We start from the raw sequence: 20,840 nt of genomic DNA on the forward strand, positions 1-20,840 counted from the left end.
ATAGCAGTTATATTCTTGTACATAGGGGCAGTATTATAGCAGTTATATTCTTGTACATAGGAGCAGTATTATAGTTATATTCATGTACATAGGGGGCCGTATTATAATAGTTATATTCTTGTACATAGGAGCAGTATTATAGTTATATTCTTGTACATAGGGGCAGTATTAATTATATTCTTGTACATAGGGTGCAGTATTATAGCAGTTATATTCTTGTACATAGGGGGCAGTATTATAGTAGTTATATTCTTGTACATAGGAGCAGTATTATAGTTATATTCTTGTACATAGGGGCAGTATTATAGTAGCTATATTCTTGTACATAGGGGCAGTATTATAGTAGTTATATTCTTGAACATAGGGGCAGTATTAGCTATATTTTTGTACATAGGGGCAGTATTATAGTAGTTATATTCTCATACATAGGAGCAGTATTAGTTATATTCTTGTACATAGGTGCAATATTATAGTAGTTATATTCTTGTACATAGGAGCAGTATTATAGTTATATTCTTGTACATAAGGGGCAGTATTAGCTATATTCTTGTACATAAGGGGCAGTATTATAGTAGTTATATTCTTGTACATAGGAGCACTATTATAGTTATATTCTTGTACATAGGGGCAGTATTATACTAGTTACATTTTCGTATATTGAGGGCAGTATTATATTACTGCAATTACCCTTTGGCCAGTTTGTATGCTTTATGCAGATATGAGCCCATGACTCTTGATAGGGGGTGAATAGTAACCTCCAGCAATTATTTGATATTTTATTAACACACCTTGCGGTCGTATGGTTCGCCACGTAACATTTCAGGTGCCATCCAGAAGGCAGATCCTACAAGGGACAACTTTCTTTCTCCATTCTTCAGTGGCAGCTCTACCACCTCCCGGGCCAGGCCGAAATCCGTCACCACAGCCTCTCGGCCCCGTGGGGTCACTCTTATAAGACAGTTCTGTAATACACATGTGAAGATGGTCCTGTGACTGACAGTGAATATTATAAAGATGGTTCCCTTTACATTTATACATCCATCACTACCTTGGAGTTTAGATCACGATGATAGATATTTTTCGAGTGCAGATAGATCATTCCCCGACTGATGTCACACGACAGGTGGACCTTCTCTTTCCAGTTCAGGACGATTTCTTTACATGCCAATAGCTCCTCCAGGCAGCCTCCGTTCACGTACTGCGGGGGAGGGGAGAGACCGATATATCTTATATTACAGTTGCTCATAGCCACCAATCAGATTTTAGATTATATATTAGATGGGGTGGACCCAATAGATCATGATTGGGTGGAAGTTCTGCCATACTAATGACCCCTCTACTCACAAACAGAGCTGCATTCACAATTCTACTGCCTTCCAGCTGGAATCTATTGATTCTAATGATGCGTTGCATTTTGGGTGATGTAGCTTAGCATGTAAGAGGTTATATACATCTCCCACAATGCAATGCACAAGAGGCCCTATAAAGAACAAGTAGATTTTACTTGTTACTTACGCTGAACCAGGAGGTGGCAGCAGTGAGATATAATATGCATAAACAGCAGAATTACGAGTGCAGCTCTGAATGTGTTAAAAATATAACACATTATTTCACTCTAGATGAGTGCAGCTAAGTGATAATATATATTTACCTCCAGAATTGGGTACAGCTTCTCGTCTTTCACACATATCCCAAGGTATCTAAAAAATGACAAAATGATGATTGCAATTCAGGATGAAGAAGGAAAAAGAAGGGTTGCAGATATGTCCCGGGCACTGCAATGGAGGAGAAGAGACCATCCTATTCACAAGACGGAACGTTTAATGACACTACATGTTTCAGGGACGATCTGTGACCTTCGTCAGGTGCAACATGAGGATTACATGAAGTCTCACAATTCCCACCCATTGCAAGGCTTATATGGCAGTGGGAAGGGCTCCGGATGGGCACAGGGCGATAAGTTACAGCCCGCAGAGGACCATGATGGTGCCACCATGACTCAGGATGGTCACCGGGTAGTTCCAGACAATTGGATATATTTAAAGAGTTATATCACAAAACAGCAGGGACACTTTGGGTCCCCAAGAAAATAACTTACTGGTATCTGGGGGTCACAGACAATGGGGTGTAACAAGACATTGTATTATTTTGTCATTACAGATATCACGTAAGTGAATGACGGCATTACCACTACCTGCCACTAGATGGCAATGATACCATACAATCAACACAGCCTCAATTTAAAGGCTTTGTCCACATGGGGGCCGTGACTCACAACTTGAGCCCATAAGATCACTGTTAGGATTGTCCACACTAGATACAATTGGAGCAAACCCTCAGCTGGAATATGATTGTCCAATAACTGAATTGTTTTTAGTTTATTGACAGCAGAGATCTTGAACTCAATGAGGAATTGTGACATAAAGGTCTTTTAACAAAGTCACTTTAGGCAGGACGGACCCCTCTCGTTGCCCTCAAGACGCGCTCACCTGACTATATTGGGATGGGACAGTTTCTGCAGGAGGGAGATTTCTCGGACGATCCCCTCCTCGTCCACCTCGTTTTTGTAGATCTTCACCACCATGCTCTTGGAGCCAACGCCATGAGACACCTGCAACACAATATATCATGTCAGTGTAAGACGACTAGGACATGTTAATGTGGAAGGTGCCTTTAAGAGGAACACCATCTATTACAAAGTCCGAAATAACCTAGTGATACAGCGGCCAGAAAAGGCTGTGTGACAGCCATATTACCAATCACCTGGCTCCCCAGAGACACAAGAGAAAAAGAGGCGCATGATGGGGGAGAATATGACACCCCCGCTGTGCATTGTGGGAGCTCCTTAAAGGGAACCTGTCACCCCCAAAATCGAAGGTGAGCTAAGCCCACCGGCATCAGGGGCTTATCTACAGCATTCTGTCCCTCAAGAGGGCAGACAAAGTACGCCTGCGTCGGAGCGTGAAGACAAGAAGAGGACGTCATTGTAAGAAGATGGGAGGCCCCGGACCGGACTGCGACGCCCATCGTACCAAGACCGCCCCTGGGTGAGAATAATCTAACCTCTTTTTCTCATCTTTCAGGATACATCGGGGGCTTATCTACAGCATTCCAGAATTACAAAATGCTGTAGATAAGCCCCTGATGCTGTTGGGCTTAGCTCACCTTCGATTTTGGGGGTGACCTGCTCCCTTTAATAATAGCGACACCCCCGCTGTGCATTATGGGAGCTCTTAATAATAACAGCGACACCCCCGCTGTGCATTGTGGGAGCTCCTTAATAATAGCGACACCCCCGCTGTGCATTGTGGGCGCTCCTTAATAAAAGCGACACCCCCACTATGCATTGTGGGTGTTCCTTAATAATAGCGATGCCCCCGTTGTGCATTGTGGGAGCTTCTTAATAGCAACGCCCCCGTTGTGCATTGTGGGAGCTCCTTAATAATAGCGATGCCCCCGTTGTGCATTGTGGGAGCTCCTTAATAATAGCGACGCCCCCGTTGTGCATTGTGGGAGCTCCTTAATAGCGACACCTCCGCTGTGCATTGTGGGAGTTCCTTAATAATAGCGAAGCCCCCGTTGAGCATTGTGGGAGCTCCTTAATAATAGCGACGCCCCCGTTGTGCTTTGTGGGAGCTCCTTAATAATAGTGACGCCCCTGTTGTGCATTGTGGGAGCTCCTTAATAATAGCGATGCCCCCCGTTGTGCATTGTGGGAGCTCCTTAATAGTGACGCCCCTGTTATGCTTTGTGGGAGCTCCTTAATAATAGCGACGCCCCCCGTTGTGTATTGTGGGAGCTCCTTAATAATAGCGACGCCCCCCGTTGTGTATTGTGGGAGCTCCTTAATAATAGCGACCCCCCCCGTTGTGTATTGTGGGAGCTCCTTAATAATAGCGATGCCCCCGTTGTGCATTGTGGGAGCTCCTTAATAATAGCGACGCCCCCCGTTGTGTATTGTGGGAGCTCCTTAATAATAGCGATGCCCCCGTTGTGCATTGTGGGAGCTCCTTAATAATAGCGACGCCCCCCGTTGTGTATTGTGGGAGCTCCTTAATAATAGCGACGCCCCCCGTTGTGTATTGTGGGAGCTCATACCATAAGATACAGCCTTCCCAAAACCCTGTCTGATGACAAACGCACATCTAGCAGGATAGAGCAGGCCTCCACTGATAAAAGGCAAGGGGCAGAACAGGTGCAAACTACTGATAAATACAGCCACCCCCCCACACCTACCAGATTATGGAGGGGTTGGCTGCCTAGTAGAAAAAATTGCACATTGATATAGCTTGCATAGTACGCCAGTCACACAGGTAAGTGTGATGCTAAGTGTCTGGCTTGCAGCCTAGTAATGACGCCCTTGTATTATCAGGCGGGCTGCCCAACACCATAATATGCTACACACAAGGACAGACGCCCTACTAGACCAAGCCAACAAAAAGAGGCCTAGCGGCATCCTGCAAATAAACAATATGATAAAAAGTGCAAAAATTTAATTCCTGGGTGAATGTGGACACCATACACCTATATGCAGGCACTGACAGAGGTGACCACATTCACCCAGGAATTCAGACATCAGCCTAAGAGAGGTGTTCATACATGTAGGTACCCAGCAGTTTTTGAGACCACCTTGACGATGGTTGAGAGGCAGATAGCATAAAATTTGGCCAAATCCTAAGTTTCAACAAAAAAGAACCTGAACCCCCATCAGGGCACATCCAGCGTCCGACATGTCATCAGCGGCACCAGAACTGGAAACTGGCCAACGAGATGGACATCACAGCTGCTTTATCTAATCTTATCCTGTGTGATACCGTCTGCTGAGCTGTGTATCTAATCCTATACTGTGTGATACTGACTGCTGAGGCGTGTATCTAATCCTATCATGTGTGATACTGTCTGCTGAGCTCATCCTATCCTGTGTGGTACTGTCTTCTGAGCTGTCTATCTAATCCTATCCTGTGTGATACTGTCTGCTGAGCTGTGTATCTAATCCTATCCTGTGTGATACTGCCTGTGAGCTCTGTATCTAATCCTATCCTGTGTGATACTGTCTGCTGAGCTGTGTATCTAATCCTATCCTGTGTGATACTGCCTGTGAGCTCTGTATCTAATCCTGTCCTGTGTGATACCGCCTGATATGTCACTATCCCAGCACTACTCTCCCCATCGGGGCAGGGAGTAGACGGCCGGTGGAATAATCCATTGCTCGGTGTGATCTGCAAATACACAAACATCAGCGGGAAAACTGCCCTCACGGCCATTATACGCCTCCTGGAGAACGGATAACATTAGCAGGCAGCAGAGGGCAGAAAGAAATGCCTGCTCCTTCCCTCAATGCCATCCATTACAGGGAACTAGGGCAGGGTGAGGGGCAGTGGGGCGACGGCCACCACATAATGCAGTCATACATTTACATCTTTGTAGCCAGTAATGGCCGCCATGCTGCTTCTACCTAGCCTTCCCAGGGTTAATGTCCCTCAAGGGCAGCTGGTTTGGTGGCTCCCGCCATTTACTCAGCCCCTTCAGCCATGTTTACTATGCTGACCCATTGTTCAGCCAGACCTGCTGCGCTCGGCCTGTGCTTCGCCCTTTTCACCTCGGGCAGAGAACACAATGCTGCGTCCTGAAAGAACAGGAGACAATTAATATTTCAGTAGCAGCAGATCTCCGCTTACTGCTTCTATGTCCTCCGCTATGTCTCCCTCCTATTATCATACCGCCCCACGTCACCCACACGGCTGTGGGCACAGATTAATTATTAAAGGTCACACTTGCCAAGGAACATAGAGGAGCTCCCATGCAGGACCTGCTGTGGTAACTGCCCCTCCAAAAGCTGCCACAAGGGATGTCACCCAAGAAATGAATCCTAGGGGTCACTTACTTTATAAACTTTGGAGAAGAATCCGCTTCCTATCGGCTCAGCACTAAAACTCTCCCAAAATTCCAGTTTCCTGACAGCAGTGCGCAGCTTCTGCCATCGGTCCTCCTGGTAGTAGGCATCAGAGCACTCGCCATAATATGGCCCGGGACTCGCTGGCTCAGGAGAGAAAAGCCCCGACTCACACATTGTGGGGACGGCCACTGAAAAAGAAGGACAAGAGCTGTGATGTACAGTGTGAACTAATGACAGTGCGGGGGGGGTTAATGTCTAACAGTTCAGAATGTACTGTTCAAGTGGTATAGTAGTTATATTCCTGTATACATAGGGGGCAGTATTATAGTAGTTATATTCGGTGACCAGAAAATTGCCCACAGGAAAATTGCCCACACGGAAAATTGCCAATTGCAGCATCACAAAGTTTCAGATCCATGATATTTGAGGTGCAAGGTGAAGAATGCCCACAGAAAATTGCCCACAGGCTCAATTATAAGTTAAATGCTCTGTAGGACAGGGGGATAGTATATGCATGTACACATAAGATGCTCTGCAGGGCAGAAGAATAATATAGAATTATAGGTGAGATGCTCTGCATGACAGAGAATAGCAAAGAGATATAGGTTAAATGCTCTGCAGGACAGGGGGATAGTATGCAGGTATACGTGAGATGCTCTGCAGGGCAGAAGAATAATATAGGTTTATAGGTGAGATGCTCTGCAGAGCAGAAGAATAATATAGAATTATAAGTGAGAAGCGTTATATTCTTGTACATAGGTGGCAGTATTATAGTAGTTATATTCTGGTACATAGGGGCAGTATTATAGTAGTTATATTCTTGTACATAGGGGGCAGTATTATAGTAGTTATATTCCTGTATACATAGGGGTTAGTATTACAGTAGTTATATTCATGTACATAGCGGCAGTATTATAGTAGTTATATTCCTGTATACATAGGGAGCAGTATTATAGTAGTTATATTCTTGTACATAGGGGGCAGTATTATAGTAGTTATATTCATGTACATAGCGGCAGTATTATAGTAGTTATATTCCTGTACATAGGGGGCAGTATTATAGTGGTTATATTCTTGTACAAAGTGACAGTACTATAGTAGTTATATTCTTGTACATAGGGGCAGTATTATAGTAGTTATATTCATGTATATAGGGGGCAGTATTATCTATATCTACTATATAATTGTCTAAGGGTCACTTCCGTCTGTCTGTCTGTCACGGAAATATCAAGTCGCTGATTGGTCACGGCAAAACAGCCACGACCAATCAGTGACGGGCACAGTCCGGCGGCAAAATGGCTGCTCCTTACTCCGCGCAGTCAGTGCCCGCTCCATAATCCCCTCCAGTTAGCGCTCACACAGGGTTAATGGCAGCGTTAACGGACCGCGTTATGCCGCGGTGTAATGCACTCTGTAAACACTGCTATTAACCCTGTGTGACCAACTTTTTACTATTGATGCTGCCTATGCAGCATCAATAGTAAAAAGATCTAATGGTAAAAATAATAAAAAAAATAAATAATAGTTATATACTCACCGTCCGTCGGCCCCTCAGATCCAGAACAGGCCTTTCCCGCTCCTTGCGAGGCTCCGGTGACCGCTCCATGCATTGCGATCTCGCGAGATGATGACGTAGCGGTCTCGCGAGACCGCTACGTCATCATCTCACAAGACCGCAATGCACTCTTGGGAATGGAGCGCGCGAGGAGCATCGATAAACGCTTCGCCTGGATCCGGGGGCCAACGGAAGGTGAGTATATAACTATTTTTTATTTTAATTCTTTTTTTAACAGGGATATGATGCCCACATTGCTATATACTACGTGGGCTGTGCAATATACTACGTGGGCTGTGCAATATACTACGTGGGGTGTGCAATATACTACGTGGGGTGTGCAATATACTACATGACTGTGTTATACACTACGTGGGCTGTGCTATATACTACGTGGGCTGTGCTATATACTACGTGGGCTGTGCTATATACTACGTGGGCTGTGCTATATACTATGTGGGCTGTGCTATATACTACGTGGGCTGTGCTATATACTACGTGGGCTGTGCAATACACTACGTGGACTGTGCTATATACTACGTGGGCTGTGCTATATACTACGTGGGCTGTGCTATATACTACGTGGGCTGTGCTATATACTACGTGGGCTGTGCTATATACTACGTGGGCTGTGCTATATACTACGTGGGCTGTGCTATATACTATGTGGGCTGTGCAATATACTACGTGGGCTGTGCAATATACTACATGGCTGTGTTATACACTACGTGGGCTGTGCTATATACTACGTGGGCTGTGCTATATACTACGTGGGCTTTGCAATATACTACGTGGGCTGTGCAATATACTACGTGGGCTGTGCAATATACTACGTGGGCTGTGCAATATACTACGTGGGCTGTGCAATACACTACGTGGGCTGTGCAATACACTACGTGGGCTGTGCTATATACTACGTGGGCTGTGCTATATACTACGTGGGCTGTGCAATATACTACATGGCTGTGTTATACACTACGTGGGCTGTGCTATATACTACGTGGGCTGTGCTATATACTACGTGGGCTGTGCAATATACTACGTGGGCTGTGCAATATACTACATGGGCTGTGCTATATACTACGTGGGCTGTGCAATATACTACATGGGCTGTGCAATATACTACGTGGGCTGTGCAATATACTACATGGCTGTGTTATACAGTACGTGGGCTGTGCTATATACTACGTGGGCTGTGCTATATACTACATGGGCTGTGCAATATACTACGTGGGCTGTGCAATATACTACGTGGGCTGTGCTATATACTACGTGGGCTGTGCAATATACTCCGTTGGCTGTGCGATATACTACGTGGCTGTGCAATATACTACGTGGCTGTGCAATATACTACGTGGCTGTGCAATATACTACGTGGCTGTGCAATATACTACGTGGGCTGTTATATACTATGTGGCTGTGCTATATACTACGCAGTCCGACCGCGAATTGGCGCGGGATTTGAACCACGCTTCGCTAATTGGTCGCGGTTGGCCGAATCCTGTGTATTCAATGTACTATTCTACAATCTTCATAAATAAACTACATACATATTCTAGAATACCCGATGCGTTAGAATCGGGCTACCATCTAGTATATATATAATTGTCTAAGAGGTACTTCCGTCTGTCTGTCCCAGAAATCCCACGTCGCTGATTGGTCGAGGCTGCCAGGCCTCGACCAATCAGCGACGGGCACAGTCCGGCCGAGAATTAGTCCCTCCCTACTTCCATCCAGTCAGTGCCCGGTGTCCGCTCCATACTCCCCTCCAGTCAGCGCTGACACAGGGTTAATGGCAGCGTTAACGGACCGCGTTATGCCGCGGGTAACGCACTCTGTTAACGCTGCTATTAACCCTGTGTGACCAACTTTTTACTATTGATGCTGTCTATGCAGCATCAATAGTAAAAAAATCTAATGTTAAAAATAATAAAAACACAAAAAACCTGCTATTCTCACCTTCCGTTGTCCGCCGATGCGAGACCGCGAAGTCATCTGGGCAATTTCACAATGCATCTCTGGGAACGGAAGCTGGCGGCAGCCGCTCGCGCATCGGGACAGCTTCGCTGGACGACGGAGGGTGAGTATATAACTTTTTTATTTTTATTTTATAACAGGGATATGGTGCCCACACTGCTATATATTGCGTGGCCTGTGTTATATGCTGCGTGGCCTGTGTTATATGCTGCGTGGCCTGTGTTATATGCTGCGTGGCCTGTGTTATATGCTGCGTGGCCTGTGTTATATGCTGCGTGGCCTGTGTTATATGCTGCGTGGCCTGTGCTATATGCTGCGTGGCCTGTGCTATATGCTGCGTGGCCTGTGCTATATGCTGCGTGGCCTGTGCTATACATTACGTGGGCTGTTATATACTACATGGCTGTGTTATATACTGCGTGGCTGCTATATACTACGTGGCCTGTGCTATATACTATGTGGCTCCTATATACTACGTGGCCTGTGCTATATACTATGTGGCTGCTATATACATAAATACATGCATATTCTAGAATACCCGATGCGTTAGAATCAGGCCACCATGTTATCTATATATATAATTGTCTAAGGGGTACTTCCGTCTTTCTGTCTGTCCTTCTGTCGGCAACTTCCGTCACGGTTATTCATTCGCTGATTGGTCTCGCCAGCTGCCTGTCATGGCTGCCGCGACCAATCAGCGATGGGCACAGTCCGATTAGTCCCTCCCTACTCCCCTGCAGTCAGTGCCGGGCGGCCGCTCCATACTCCCCGCAGTCACGGCTCACACAGGGTTAATGCCAGCGGTTACGGACCGCGTAATGCCGCGGGTAACTCACTCCGTTACCTCCGCTATTAACCCTGTGTGACCAAGTTTTTACTATTGACGCTGCCTATGCAGCATCAATAGTAAAAGGATCTAATGTTAAAAATAATTAAAAAAAAAATAAAAATCATTATATACTCACCTTTCGCCACCTTTCCCGCTCCTCGCCACCCTCCGGTAACCGCTCTGTGCAAGCGTCAGGTTCCGGTAGCAAGGATCGTATGGCAGAAGGACCTGCCATGACGTCACGGTCATATGACCGCGACGTCATCACACCCTGGGACCGGAAGCTGCCGCCTGTACTGCGCACAGGCGACAGAACTACAAGTATGGTGAGTATGTTAGAACTACAAGGGGCCCTCGGATCGGAAGGGGAGTATGTTTATTTTTTATTTTTTTAACCTGTGACATACGTGGCTGGGCAATATACTACGTGGCTCTGTGCTGTATACTACGTCGCTGTGCAATATACTACGTCACTGGGCAATATACTACGTCGCTGTGCAATATACTACGTGGCTCTGCTGTATACTACGTCACTGGGCAATATACTACGTCACTGGGCAACATACTACGTCGCTGGGCAATATACTACGTGGCTGGGCAATATACTACGTGGCTGGGCAATATACTACGTGGCTGGGCAATATACTACGTGGCTGGGCAATATACTACGTGGCTGGGCAATATACTACGTGGCTGGGCAATATACTACGTGGCTGGGCAATATACTATGTGGCTGGGCAATATACTACGTGGCTGGGCAATATACTATGTGGCTGGGCAATATACTACGTGGCTGAGCAATATACTACGTCACTGGGCAATATACTACGTCACTCTGCAATATACTACGTGGCTGGGCTATATACTACGTGTCTAGCCAATATACTACATGGACATGCATATTCTAGAATACCCGATGCGTTAGAATAGGCCACCATCTAGTAGTAGTTATATTCTTGCACATAAGGGGCACTATTATAATAGTTATATTATTGTACCTTAGGGGGCAGTATTTTAGTAGTTATATTCTTGTACATAGGGGGCAGAATTATAGCAGTTATATTCTTGTACATAGGGTCAGTATTATAGCAGTCATATTCTTGTACATAGGGTCAGTATTATAGCAGTTATATTCTTGTACATAGGGTACACAGGGGCATATAAGTTATACTATTGTACTTTGGGGACAGTATTTTAGTAGTTATATTCTTGTACATAGGGGCAGTATTCTAGTAGTTATATTCTTGTACATAGGGGCAGTATTAGGCTATGTGCACACGTCAGGATTTCTGGCAGAAATTTTCCTGACAAAAACCGGACATTTCTGCTAGAAATCCGCATGCGTTTTTACCGCGATTTTGACGCGTTTTTGTGCGTTTTTTTCCAAATGCATAGAATTGCGGGAAAAACGTGGAAAATCCGCAAAATTAATGAACATGCTGCTATTTTTACCGCGATGCGTTTTTTTCGCGGAAAAAAACGCACCATGTGCACAAAACATGCAGAATGCATTCTAAATGATAGGATGCATAACGTATGCATTTTTAATGAGTTTTTATAGCGCTTTCATCGCGAAAAAAACGCGAAAACAATGCGAAAAAACCTGAACGTGTACACATAGCCTTATAGTAGTAATATTCTTGTACATAGGAGCACTACTATAGTAGATATATTCTTGTACATAGGAGCAGTATTATAGTAGTTATATTCTTGCACATAGGAGCAGTATTATAGCAGTTTGTCAGGACTCCGAACATTTTTTATTACCTTTTTGTGCATTACTGCCCTTTTCCAAGATGGCGTCTTTGGTCTCATGTGCACTGTGTCTTCCTGCTATAAAACTCCATCCCAGCCTTCAGTCTGTGCTAGAGTATTCTGCCTTGCATCCAGCTCCTGACCTCTGGTGACTCCCTGGCTATATACCTGCTCGTGTGAACCTGCATTGGATTGCAGTGAATTGCATTTTCCCCTGAAGTTTCCTATAGACTGCTGAGCTGCGTTTAATATTTGCACCAAGTGTTGTGGACTTGAGTTTCTCTCTGCACCTGTTTGAATCACTGTGTGATAATATAGACTTTATAGACTTTACCACTTATAAAACTGTGTCCTGTAGTTGTCTTGTTCCACGCAAAGAGTCTCCTGAGTTATCCCCTATAATTATTACAGGATACTCTAGCCTAAAAAAAAAAAAAAGGAGACTGCTGGAACAATGACTGCAGAAAGCAGACTAGAGCAGGTGTTTTCTATAATTAGATCACTGCAGAAAGATGTCGAAGGTCTGCAAAAGAAGTTTGGAAGCTTTGAACATAATCAACAAGTGTTTGGACAGACTTTGCAGGACTTAAGCACCCGCATGGCAGCCCAGGAAAACAAACTTGCTGGCAGAGTGTCCCAGTATGGACGGGCTTTTCAGGACATAAGCACGCAAATAGCTGCACAAGCGACTTTTCCCTCTGGGCAACCACCACCAGCTAGCCCACCTAAGTTGCCCCCATTCAGATTTAATGGTGATCGCGACAAATTTCGTGGCTTTGTGAATCAATGTATGCTATATTTTGATGTGCATGCTGACTGTTTTTCTAATGACAGATCCAAAGTATTGTGTGTAATAATGCTGCTGACAGCACAAGCGCTTGCCTGGGCGAATCCGATGATTGAGTCTCGTGACCCACGGTTAAATAATTTGGATGATTTCTTGGCCGCTATGTCATTAATGTTTGATGATCCTAATCGCCGTGCAACCGCTGAATCTGCTTTATTGTCTTTACGCCAGGCAAAACGTTGTTATTGAGTATGCTACTGAATTCAGGAGATTAGCGGTAGATACCAATTGGGACAGTTATGCACAATTGCCTATTTTTAAAAGGGGTCTGTCTAGTATTGGAAAAGATGAACTAGCTCGCTCTGAGTCACCACAAGAGCTAGAGACATTTATACAGCATTGTGTGCGCATTGACATTCGCCTTACTGAGCGTAGGCAGGAGAAGTTTGCTGCATATAACCGTATTTCTAACTTTTCCCTTCCTTTCAAAGAGCCTGCAGGTAAAACATCTCAGGAGGTGGAGGAGGTGCCCATGCAAATTGATTCTGTTCAGAGGCGCGAGATCAATGAGCGCCGGGAGCATCGCCTTCGTGAAAGTCTATGTTTCTACTGCGGCCAGTCTGACCACTTCTTGATCAATTGTCCTAAGTGTCCTAGACAGCCTAACAAGGTGCTAGCAGCAGTAGGGGAGTATGACAACTGTGATGATTTATCTGACATCTCCTCACCAGCAGGGGCACCTATCTTTTTTGTAAAGAAGAAGGATGGGACCCTGAGACCCTGTGTTGACTATCGGGAACTCAATAAGGTAACCGTATGAAACCGTTACCCTTTGCCTCTAATTCCCGAATTACTGGAAAGAGTCCGCCATGCTAAGGTGTTCTCTAAACTGGATCTTCGTGGGGCTTATAATTTGGTGCGTATTCGTCCAGGGGATGAGTGGAAGACAGCATTCAGATGCCGGTATGGACACTTTTTTTTTTTTAAATTCGTTTATTTAAACGCTTAATTCACATGTACATACAGTTTACATATTTCCAGGTCAGTGCAGGTACATCATAACGATAGATACATTAACATAATGTTATATACACCGATCGGATTATGCATATTTAAGATATAATAGTATGTCACATATACTGAAAATCCTAAAACTCAAACTGTCTTACTGCCTAAACAAAACAAACTCCATCACCTTAGTAAAACGGTTTCAGTGCTCAGCGTGAATCGTATAGTCTCCCAACTCATTATTATACTGAATCTAGGCCCTTAGTTACGTGGTGACATGGTGAGATACGACGAGTTCCATAAGTCCCAGATTTTATTAAATTTCTCTAAACAACCTCTGTTCTGGTATAAGGTGCGTTCATACGGCACAATCAGATTCACCAACTCTATCCAGGCCCTAAGGGACGGATGCGAAGTGCCCATCCAGCGCAAGGCAATCAATTTTCTTGCCAGAAAAAGTGTCTCCCTCAAAAAAATTTGAACGTGGTGGCCCCACATTTCCTCCTCCAAAATCCCAAACAAACACACTGATGGGGTCAAGGGAACAGGAATATGTACAAGGGAAGTCAACAACGAGGCTACCTCTCTCCAATAAGACATAATAACCGGGCATTCCCATATCATGTGTATGAAATCTGCCTCCTCCATATGACATCTAGTACATTCAGAAGATCGGGACCACCCAATTTTAAATAGTCTCAATGGGGTTAAATATGATTGATGCAGAATATATAACTGTATCATTTTATTGTTAGCCGAGGGGGACACCTTGGTTGGGGATTCAAGGGCCATCTCCCAGTCCTCACCCTGTAAGTCAGGTATCAGGACTCTCCACTTCTCCCTTATCGGCAACAAAGTAGCATCCGCACCCACGGACAACATGTAAGTATACAGTGCAGAAATAAGACCACGGGGTCCCTGTGACTTAAAAATCCCTATCAGTGGGAAGGAGGATATTACCTGTGTCACCTCCACACTTCGAAGATGTGACTGAATCGCCGATCTAAGTTGAAGGTATCGGAAGAATTGAGGCCTCGGTATATCATACTTATGTTGGATTTGTTCAAAGGACATTAGGGTTCCCTGTTCATAAAGATCATCAAGCGACAAAACACCGTGTGACGTCCAAAATTGAGCGGAAGGGTGATTCAGTAAGCTCGGGAAGTATTCACTATCCCATAATGGCATTTCAGCTACAATACCGTCAAAACGGATCACCTTTTTCACTTGTCGCCAAATCAACCTTGCCAGCCGAAGCAACGGCAACAACTTAGGGGCAGAGGGTTTGTTTATTTCCAGGAAACCCAACGGGCAGCTGATCTTGGCAGCATTAGCCAGGTGGTTCTCCGAGTTTGGTAAATCACTCCCAGGCATCCATTTCCCCAGAGCCCTAAGCTGTCCGGCCAAGTAGTATAAAAAAAAATCTGGCAACGCCGCCCCTCCCATTTGCTTAGATCTATGTAAGGTGGATAATTTGAGTTTGGGTCTAGCCCTCCCCCAGATAAAGGATGTAGTTAAAGAATTTAAGTTAGCAAAAAAGGATTTAGGAACCAGTACTGCACTATGTTGGAGGGAATAATTAAGCTTCGGGAGGAGTATCATTTTTATCAAATTTATACGGCCCGAGACAGATAGAGGTAACTTACTCCATATAGCAAATTTATGTTTAACGAACTCCAGCAACGGGAGAATATTAAATTGTAAATCCAGTCTACTATCTTTTGGTATAATTATTCCTAGGTATTTAAAACTAGTGACAACTGGCAATAGGGACAGCGTATTAAGGTGCGCTGCCGAGCCATGAGAGAGAGGCATCAAGGCAGATTTGTCCCAGTTAATATATAGTCCAGAACGTCTACTGAATCCCTCTATAGTAGTGATCACGTGAGGCAGGGTCTCCTCCACCTCATCAAGAAATACAACCATATCATCCGCATACAGCCCCACAGTATCCACGCGGTCTGCTATCATAATGCCCTTAACCAACGGGGAGGATCTCATACGAATCGCCAATGCCTCCATTGCAAGGGCAAACAAGGCCGGAGACAGAGGACATCCTTGGCGAGTCCCTCTCTTTAGGGAGAAAGATTCAGAAATAGAATTATTGATAATTATCCGGGCTCTTGGTTTCAAATATAATGCTGCAATCCATTTTTGAAATTTAGGACCAAATTGGAAACGCTGTAAACATGCAGACAGAAAAGGCCATTCAAGGGAGTCAAATGCCTTAGCCGCGTCCAGCGAGGCCATGGCCCATTTATTCTCAGGGACCAACGTACTATATAGAGCTATTGATTGAACCCTCCTGATATTAATAGAGGTACTCTTACCCGGCATGAAACCTGTCTGATCTGGATGAATTATATCTAATATTACCGTGTTCAATCTAGTAGCTAGAATTTTAGTGAAAATCTTGTAGTCCACATTAACTAATGAAATAGGACGATAAGATCCGCAGTCTAGGGGGTCCTTCCCTTCCTTTTTTAAGACTATGATATTTGCTTCATAATAAGAATCCGGCAAGGAACCACCCTCCCAAATCCCCTGAAATACTTTTAGCAGAGTTGGAACCAAAGCATCTCTATATTTTCTATATATTTCAATAGGGAAGCCATCCGGACCAGGTGCCTTGCCAGAGGCCATGTCAGTGATAGCCTTGTTCACCTCATCAAGAGTAAAGTCAGCGTCTAACAAGGCTTGTTGTGCAGCATTCAACGCGGGGAACACTAAATCTGATAAATAACTTAGACACTCCGAGGTATCAGAGTCTCCCTTGGAACTATACAGTTCTTTATAAAAATCACAAAAGCATTGGAGTATGTCATCTGTCGATGTTACTACAGAGCCGTCTGATTTCCGGATTTTAAGTATAGTATTGGACGCATTGTGCTGGCGCACCATGTATGCTAGGAGTTTACTGGACTGATTTCCCATTTCAAAGAATGTCTGTCTAGTAAAAAATAGTTTGCGCTTAGATTTAGTGTCAGTATATTGACTATGGAGTCTGTGCAAGTGCAGCCACTCCAATCTATTCTCATTCGTCTGGTTAGCTATATAAGCCGCCTCCGAAACTCTCAGTCGCTCGTCCATGTCATCGTCTTCCTTTGAGGTCTGTCGCTTAATATACGAGATGGTAGAAGACAAACAACCCCTCAGGTATGCCTTAAGGGCGTCCCAGAGAATATTAAGATTTTGCGGCATAGGGTGGGATGCAATAAAACAGTCCAGTTGGTCAACAGTCCGGTCCTCCGGGCCTATTAACTTCAGCCAGAATGGATTTACTTTCCACGTTAAAATATTCCTCACCCGACCCAATTTAAGTTTAAGGATCACTGGACTGTGGTCTGAAATTCCTCTATTCCCATGACATACCTCCCCCACCCGTACCGCCAAGTTACTGGAACCGAATACATAGTCCAAGCGAGATAAAGTACGTCTGACAGACGAATGACAAGTATATTCCCTTACGTCGGGGTGGTGCATTCTCCAAAGATCTAACCAGCCAGTACCTTCCATGAATATTGACAATCGAGATGGTGAAGAACCCACATCCGCGGTCCCTCCATCAAGCCGGAGTCTATCCATACCCTCATTCATTAACATATTGAAATCTCCCATACAGAGAACATGCGCATCTGGATAGTTTAAGGCAAAGCTGACTGCCTTCTTGACAACCGACATATTAGCAGGAGGAGGGTTATATATACACATCATAACATACTCCTCTGAATTCATATTCGCATACACAAACACAAAGCGACCTTCCGGATCCCTCCGAACTTCTCTGACCTCCCATCTAATATCCTTATGGATTAACAAAGATACCCCTCTAGAATAACTAGTATGAAATGCGTGCACAGACCATTGTACCCAAGGTTTCTGCACATAACGAGCCGAGTCTCTAGTCAGGTGTGTTTCAACTAAAGCTACTACATGAGGGCGATAACGTCGTATCTGAGAAAATACTTTGACTCTCTTACGAGGCGACCCTAGACCTCTCACATTCCAAGTCATGCATGTTACTTCAGACGCCATATCTCATCAGTTTAGAAAATATAGTATCACGTCGAGTGTCCGTCACGCCGGTGATGAAGAAAAACATGGCAGTAATGGCTACATAACTAACAATGAACAAAACCAAAACATTGAAGATCAAATAAAGCTTCTTAAGGGAGCAAAAACCTGTGCTCCGCATAACCCAGTCCAAAAAAGGGGATACCATCTCTGGACGCAGAGTTCGGTAAAGTTGTTTCCTAGGGCGCTGGCAAAGGAGCTCCACTCATCAACAAGGAAAAACCGGTGAGAGAGTTCCAGATTCTTGATGAAAAGAAACTAGAAAATCTGTCCGACAAGAGGGCTCCTCTTTTGTAGATCCATGTAAGTATAAACAGCAGCCAACTTAGGATTTCTCTCCTCCCCTGTCCACTCCCACACACGACCGTAGCCACTCTTCAGCGTCCGCCGGGGTGGTAAAAAAGGAAGAAGAACCTTTATACACGACCCTGAGTCTAGCAGGATAGAGCATTGAATATACGACATTTTCCTCTCTTAGTCGTTTCTTTATCTCCATGAACTGAGACCGTTGTTTTTGTAACTCCATAGAAAAGTCTGGGAATACCGAGATAGTAGCGCTATTAAATTTAATAGGACTTTTTTGCCTCGCCATACGAAGAGCCATATCTCTGTCTCTGGAGTTAAGAAGGCGGGCCAAGAAGGGTCTCGGTGGAGCGCCAGGAGGAGGAGCTTTTGTTGGGACCCTGTGGGCCCTTTCCACAGCAAATGTAGGGGAGAATTCATCTCCCAGAATATCTCTGAGCCAGCCCTCCAAGAATTTTTCAGGTTGTTGGCCTTCTGAGCGTTCCGGTAGGCCTATAATACGGATGTTATTTCGGCGTAGTCTGTTTTCCAGATCATCCGCCTTCTGTTTCCAAGCATTTATGGAGCCTGCCACTTTTGTCAATTTAGCTTCCATAGGTGCGGAGTTGTCCTCCAGGCGAGACACCCGTGTTTCAACCTCTGTAATACGGCCCTTCATAGATTGCATATCTTGGCGAAGGCGCCCCACCTCAGAGTGCACCTCCTCAATCTTCCCAGTTAGAGAGGTTCTAGTCAGTGATATAGCTTGCATCAGTTGTTCGGATGCCTGTCTCAGAGTTAAGTCCTCCTGATCTCCATCCCCCTCATCCTCGGAGGCACGATTTTGTACCTGGGTCTCGGATTTCCCCATAGGAGAAGTATTATTCTTTTTAGAGCGTAGGTTATCAGGAGGATCAGAACGTGTAAATTTTTTGAGTTTTTCAGCAGCACTTGGATTTTTGGTGCGATGTGCGGATGACATAATGAGGAACACTTAGTATTTTAATAGGGTACAGGTTCTGCCCGAGCAATGCAATACTGTGGCACAATACACAATCAACCTATGGGGTCCTCTCAGCCGTGCACCACAGGGTTAATGGTAGATTATAATCCAACCCAATGTATTCTCAGGAGGGAGAGGGATCCAGGGAGTAGAGCCAACGGCGAACGATAAGAACGTAGTATCTGTATTAATTCTCAGGGTTACACCCAGGCAGCTGTAGTATATACCGCAGTTAGAATATGGCAGATCCACATCCACCGTGCAGGTAATGGAGTGGGGGAGAAGTTCCAGTATAGTATGCGCCAGGAACAGTCAGCGCTATAAAGCGTTGTGCGGCACTGATGAGAGGGAGCCCGGGGCCCGTTTCTTAGGGCACACACCGTGAGACTCCCCCCCGTACCTTGAAGAGCTGCACCGGAGATCAGCCAGCTCTCTCCCGTGCAGCAGGATCAGCTTCGCGCCTTCCGCCGTCAGCGCGCGTGGTAGTGAAAATGGCCGCCGCCTCTAGCAGCGCCGTCCTCCTTCCAGGCTCTCCCGGAGTTCACCCAGCCGAAGCCGCCCACGCAGCCTCTCTGAAGCCGGGCACCTCCAGGCACCCAGGGGAACACAGCGGTGGATCGGAAAACCCCCGCAGGCAAATATTATCAGAGGATTCAGGTCAGGATTATCGGAGCTCCAGCCAGACGCGTCCTCACAGCTCCGCTACATAGCCACGCCCCCCGGTATGGACACTTTGAATCTCTTGTGATGCCCTTCGGGCATTGTAATGCCCCTGCAACGTTTCAACACCTTGCTAATGACATTTTCAGAGATTTGTTGGACCAGTTTGTACTGATCTATTCGGACGATATACTAATCTTTTCTGACTCTCTACAGGAACATGAAGAACATGTCAAAACTGTTTTAAGACGTCCGAAAGAGAACCATCTGTATATTAAGCCGGAGAAATGCGAGTTCCATCGTTCTGAGATACAGTTCTTAGGTTATATCATCTCTCCCCAGGGGCTGAACATGGAATCTGGTAAGATTCAGGCTATCCTTGACTGGCCGGTACCCAAGAACGTTAAGGAGGTCCAACGTTTTATTGGTTTTGCAAATTTCTACAGACGCTTCATTCGAAATTTTTCTGATACTGTCCGTCCCATTACTTCCTTGACAAAGAAGGAAAAGCCCCTTAAGTGGTCATCACAGGTTCAAGAAGCTTTTGATCGGCTTAAGATCTGTTTCACATCAGCACCACTGTTGATACACCCAGATCCAACACTTTCTTTCATTGTGGAGGTGGACGCTTCTGATAATGCTTTGGGGGCTATTCTCTCCCAAAGAACTGGAGAGAAGGAGAAGAATTACGACGTGGGAAACAAGGAATTGCTGGCTATTATTGCGGCTCCTCTGCATTTTGTACTATGTACCCTTCAGGATATTATGCATTTGTACTTAATGTGGTTTTCTTTTCATTTCTTTTAGAATCGTTAATGTCGTGTCACACACTGGGCACCGTTGGCACCCACCACCTATGGTAGAGTATATATGCACGGTATCCCTCTTAGGATTTTGTACCATGCCATCTCTTGACTCTTAGTTATATGCCACTGGATCTGGCTTTCATACGCTGGTCCAGTGTACCAATATTAATCATTATTTGATTACCTGCTGCTATCCACCAACTATAGC

The 20,840-nt window shown here is 45.1% G+C and overlaps 1 protein-coding gene across 5 annotated transcripts in view; it reads right to left on the reverse strand.

The window, feature by feature from the left end:
* LOC143805362 (dual specificity testis-specific protein kinase 1-like) overlaps positions 1-20,840 on the reverse strand; it is a 58,566-nt gene that overhangs the window by 9,011 nt on the left and 28,715 nt on the right. For all 5 annotated transcript variants that reach the window (XM_077284607.1, XM_077284606.1, XM_077284608.1 and 2 more), the window contains 5 exons: positions 5,885-6,084; positions 2,490-2,611; positions 1,652-1,700; positions 1,049-1,198; positions 789-962 (listed from right to left, as the gene is read on the reverse strand). In XM_077284607.1, the coding sequence (XP_077140722.1) occupies positions 789-962; positions 1,049-1,198; positions 1,652-1,700; positions 2,490-2,611; positions 5,885-6,070 (681 nt within the window). In that variant the 5' untranslated portion in view covers positions 6,071-6,084. The remainder of the gene's footprint in view (positions 1-788; positions 963-1,048; positions 1,199-1,651; positions 1,701-2,489; positions 2,612-5,884; positions 6,085-20,840) is intronic.

This window comes from Ranitomeya variabilis, chromosome 2 (genome assembly GCF_051348905.1).
Source record: "Ranitomeya variabilis isolate aRanVar5 chromosome 2, aRanVar5.hap1, whole genome shotgun sequence".
NCBI classification, from domain to species: domain Eukaryota; kingdom Metazoa; phylum Chordata; class Amphibia; order Anura; family Dendrobatidae; genus Ranitomeya; species Ranitomeya variabilis.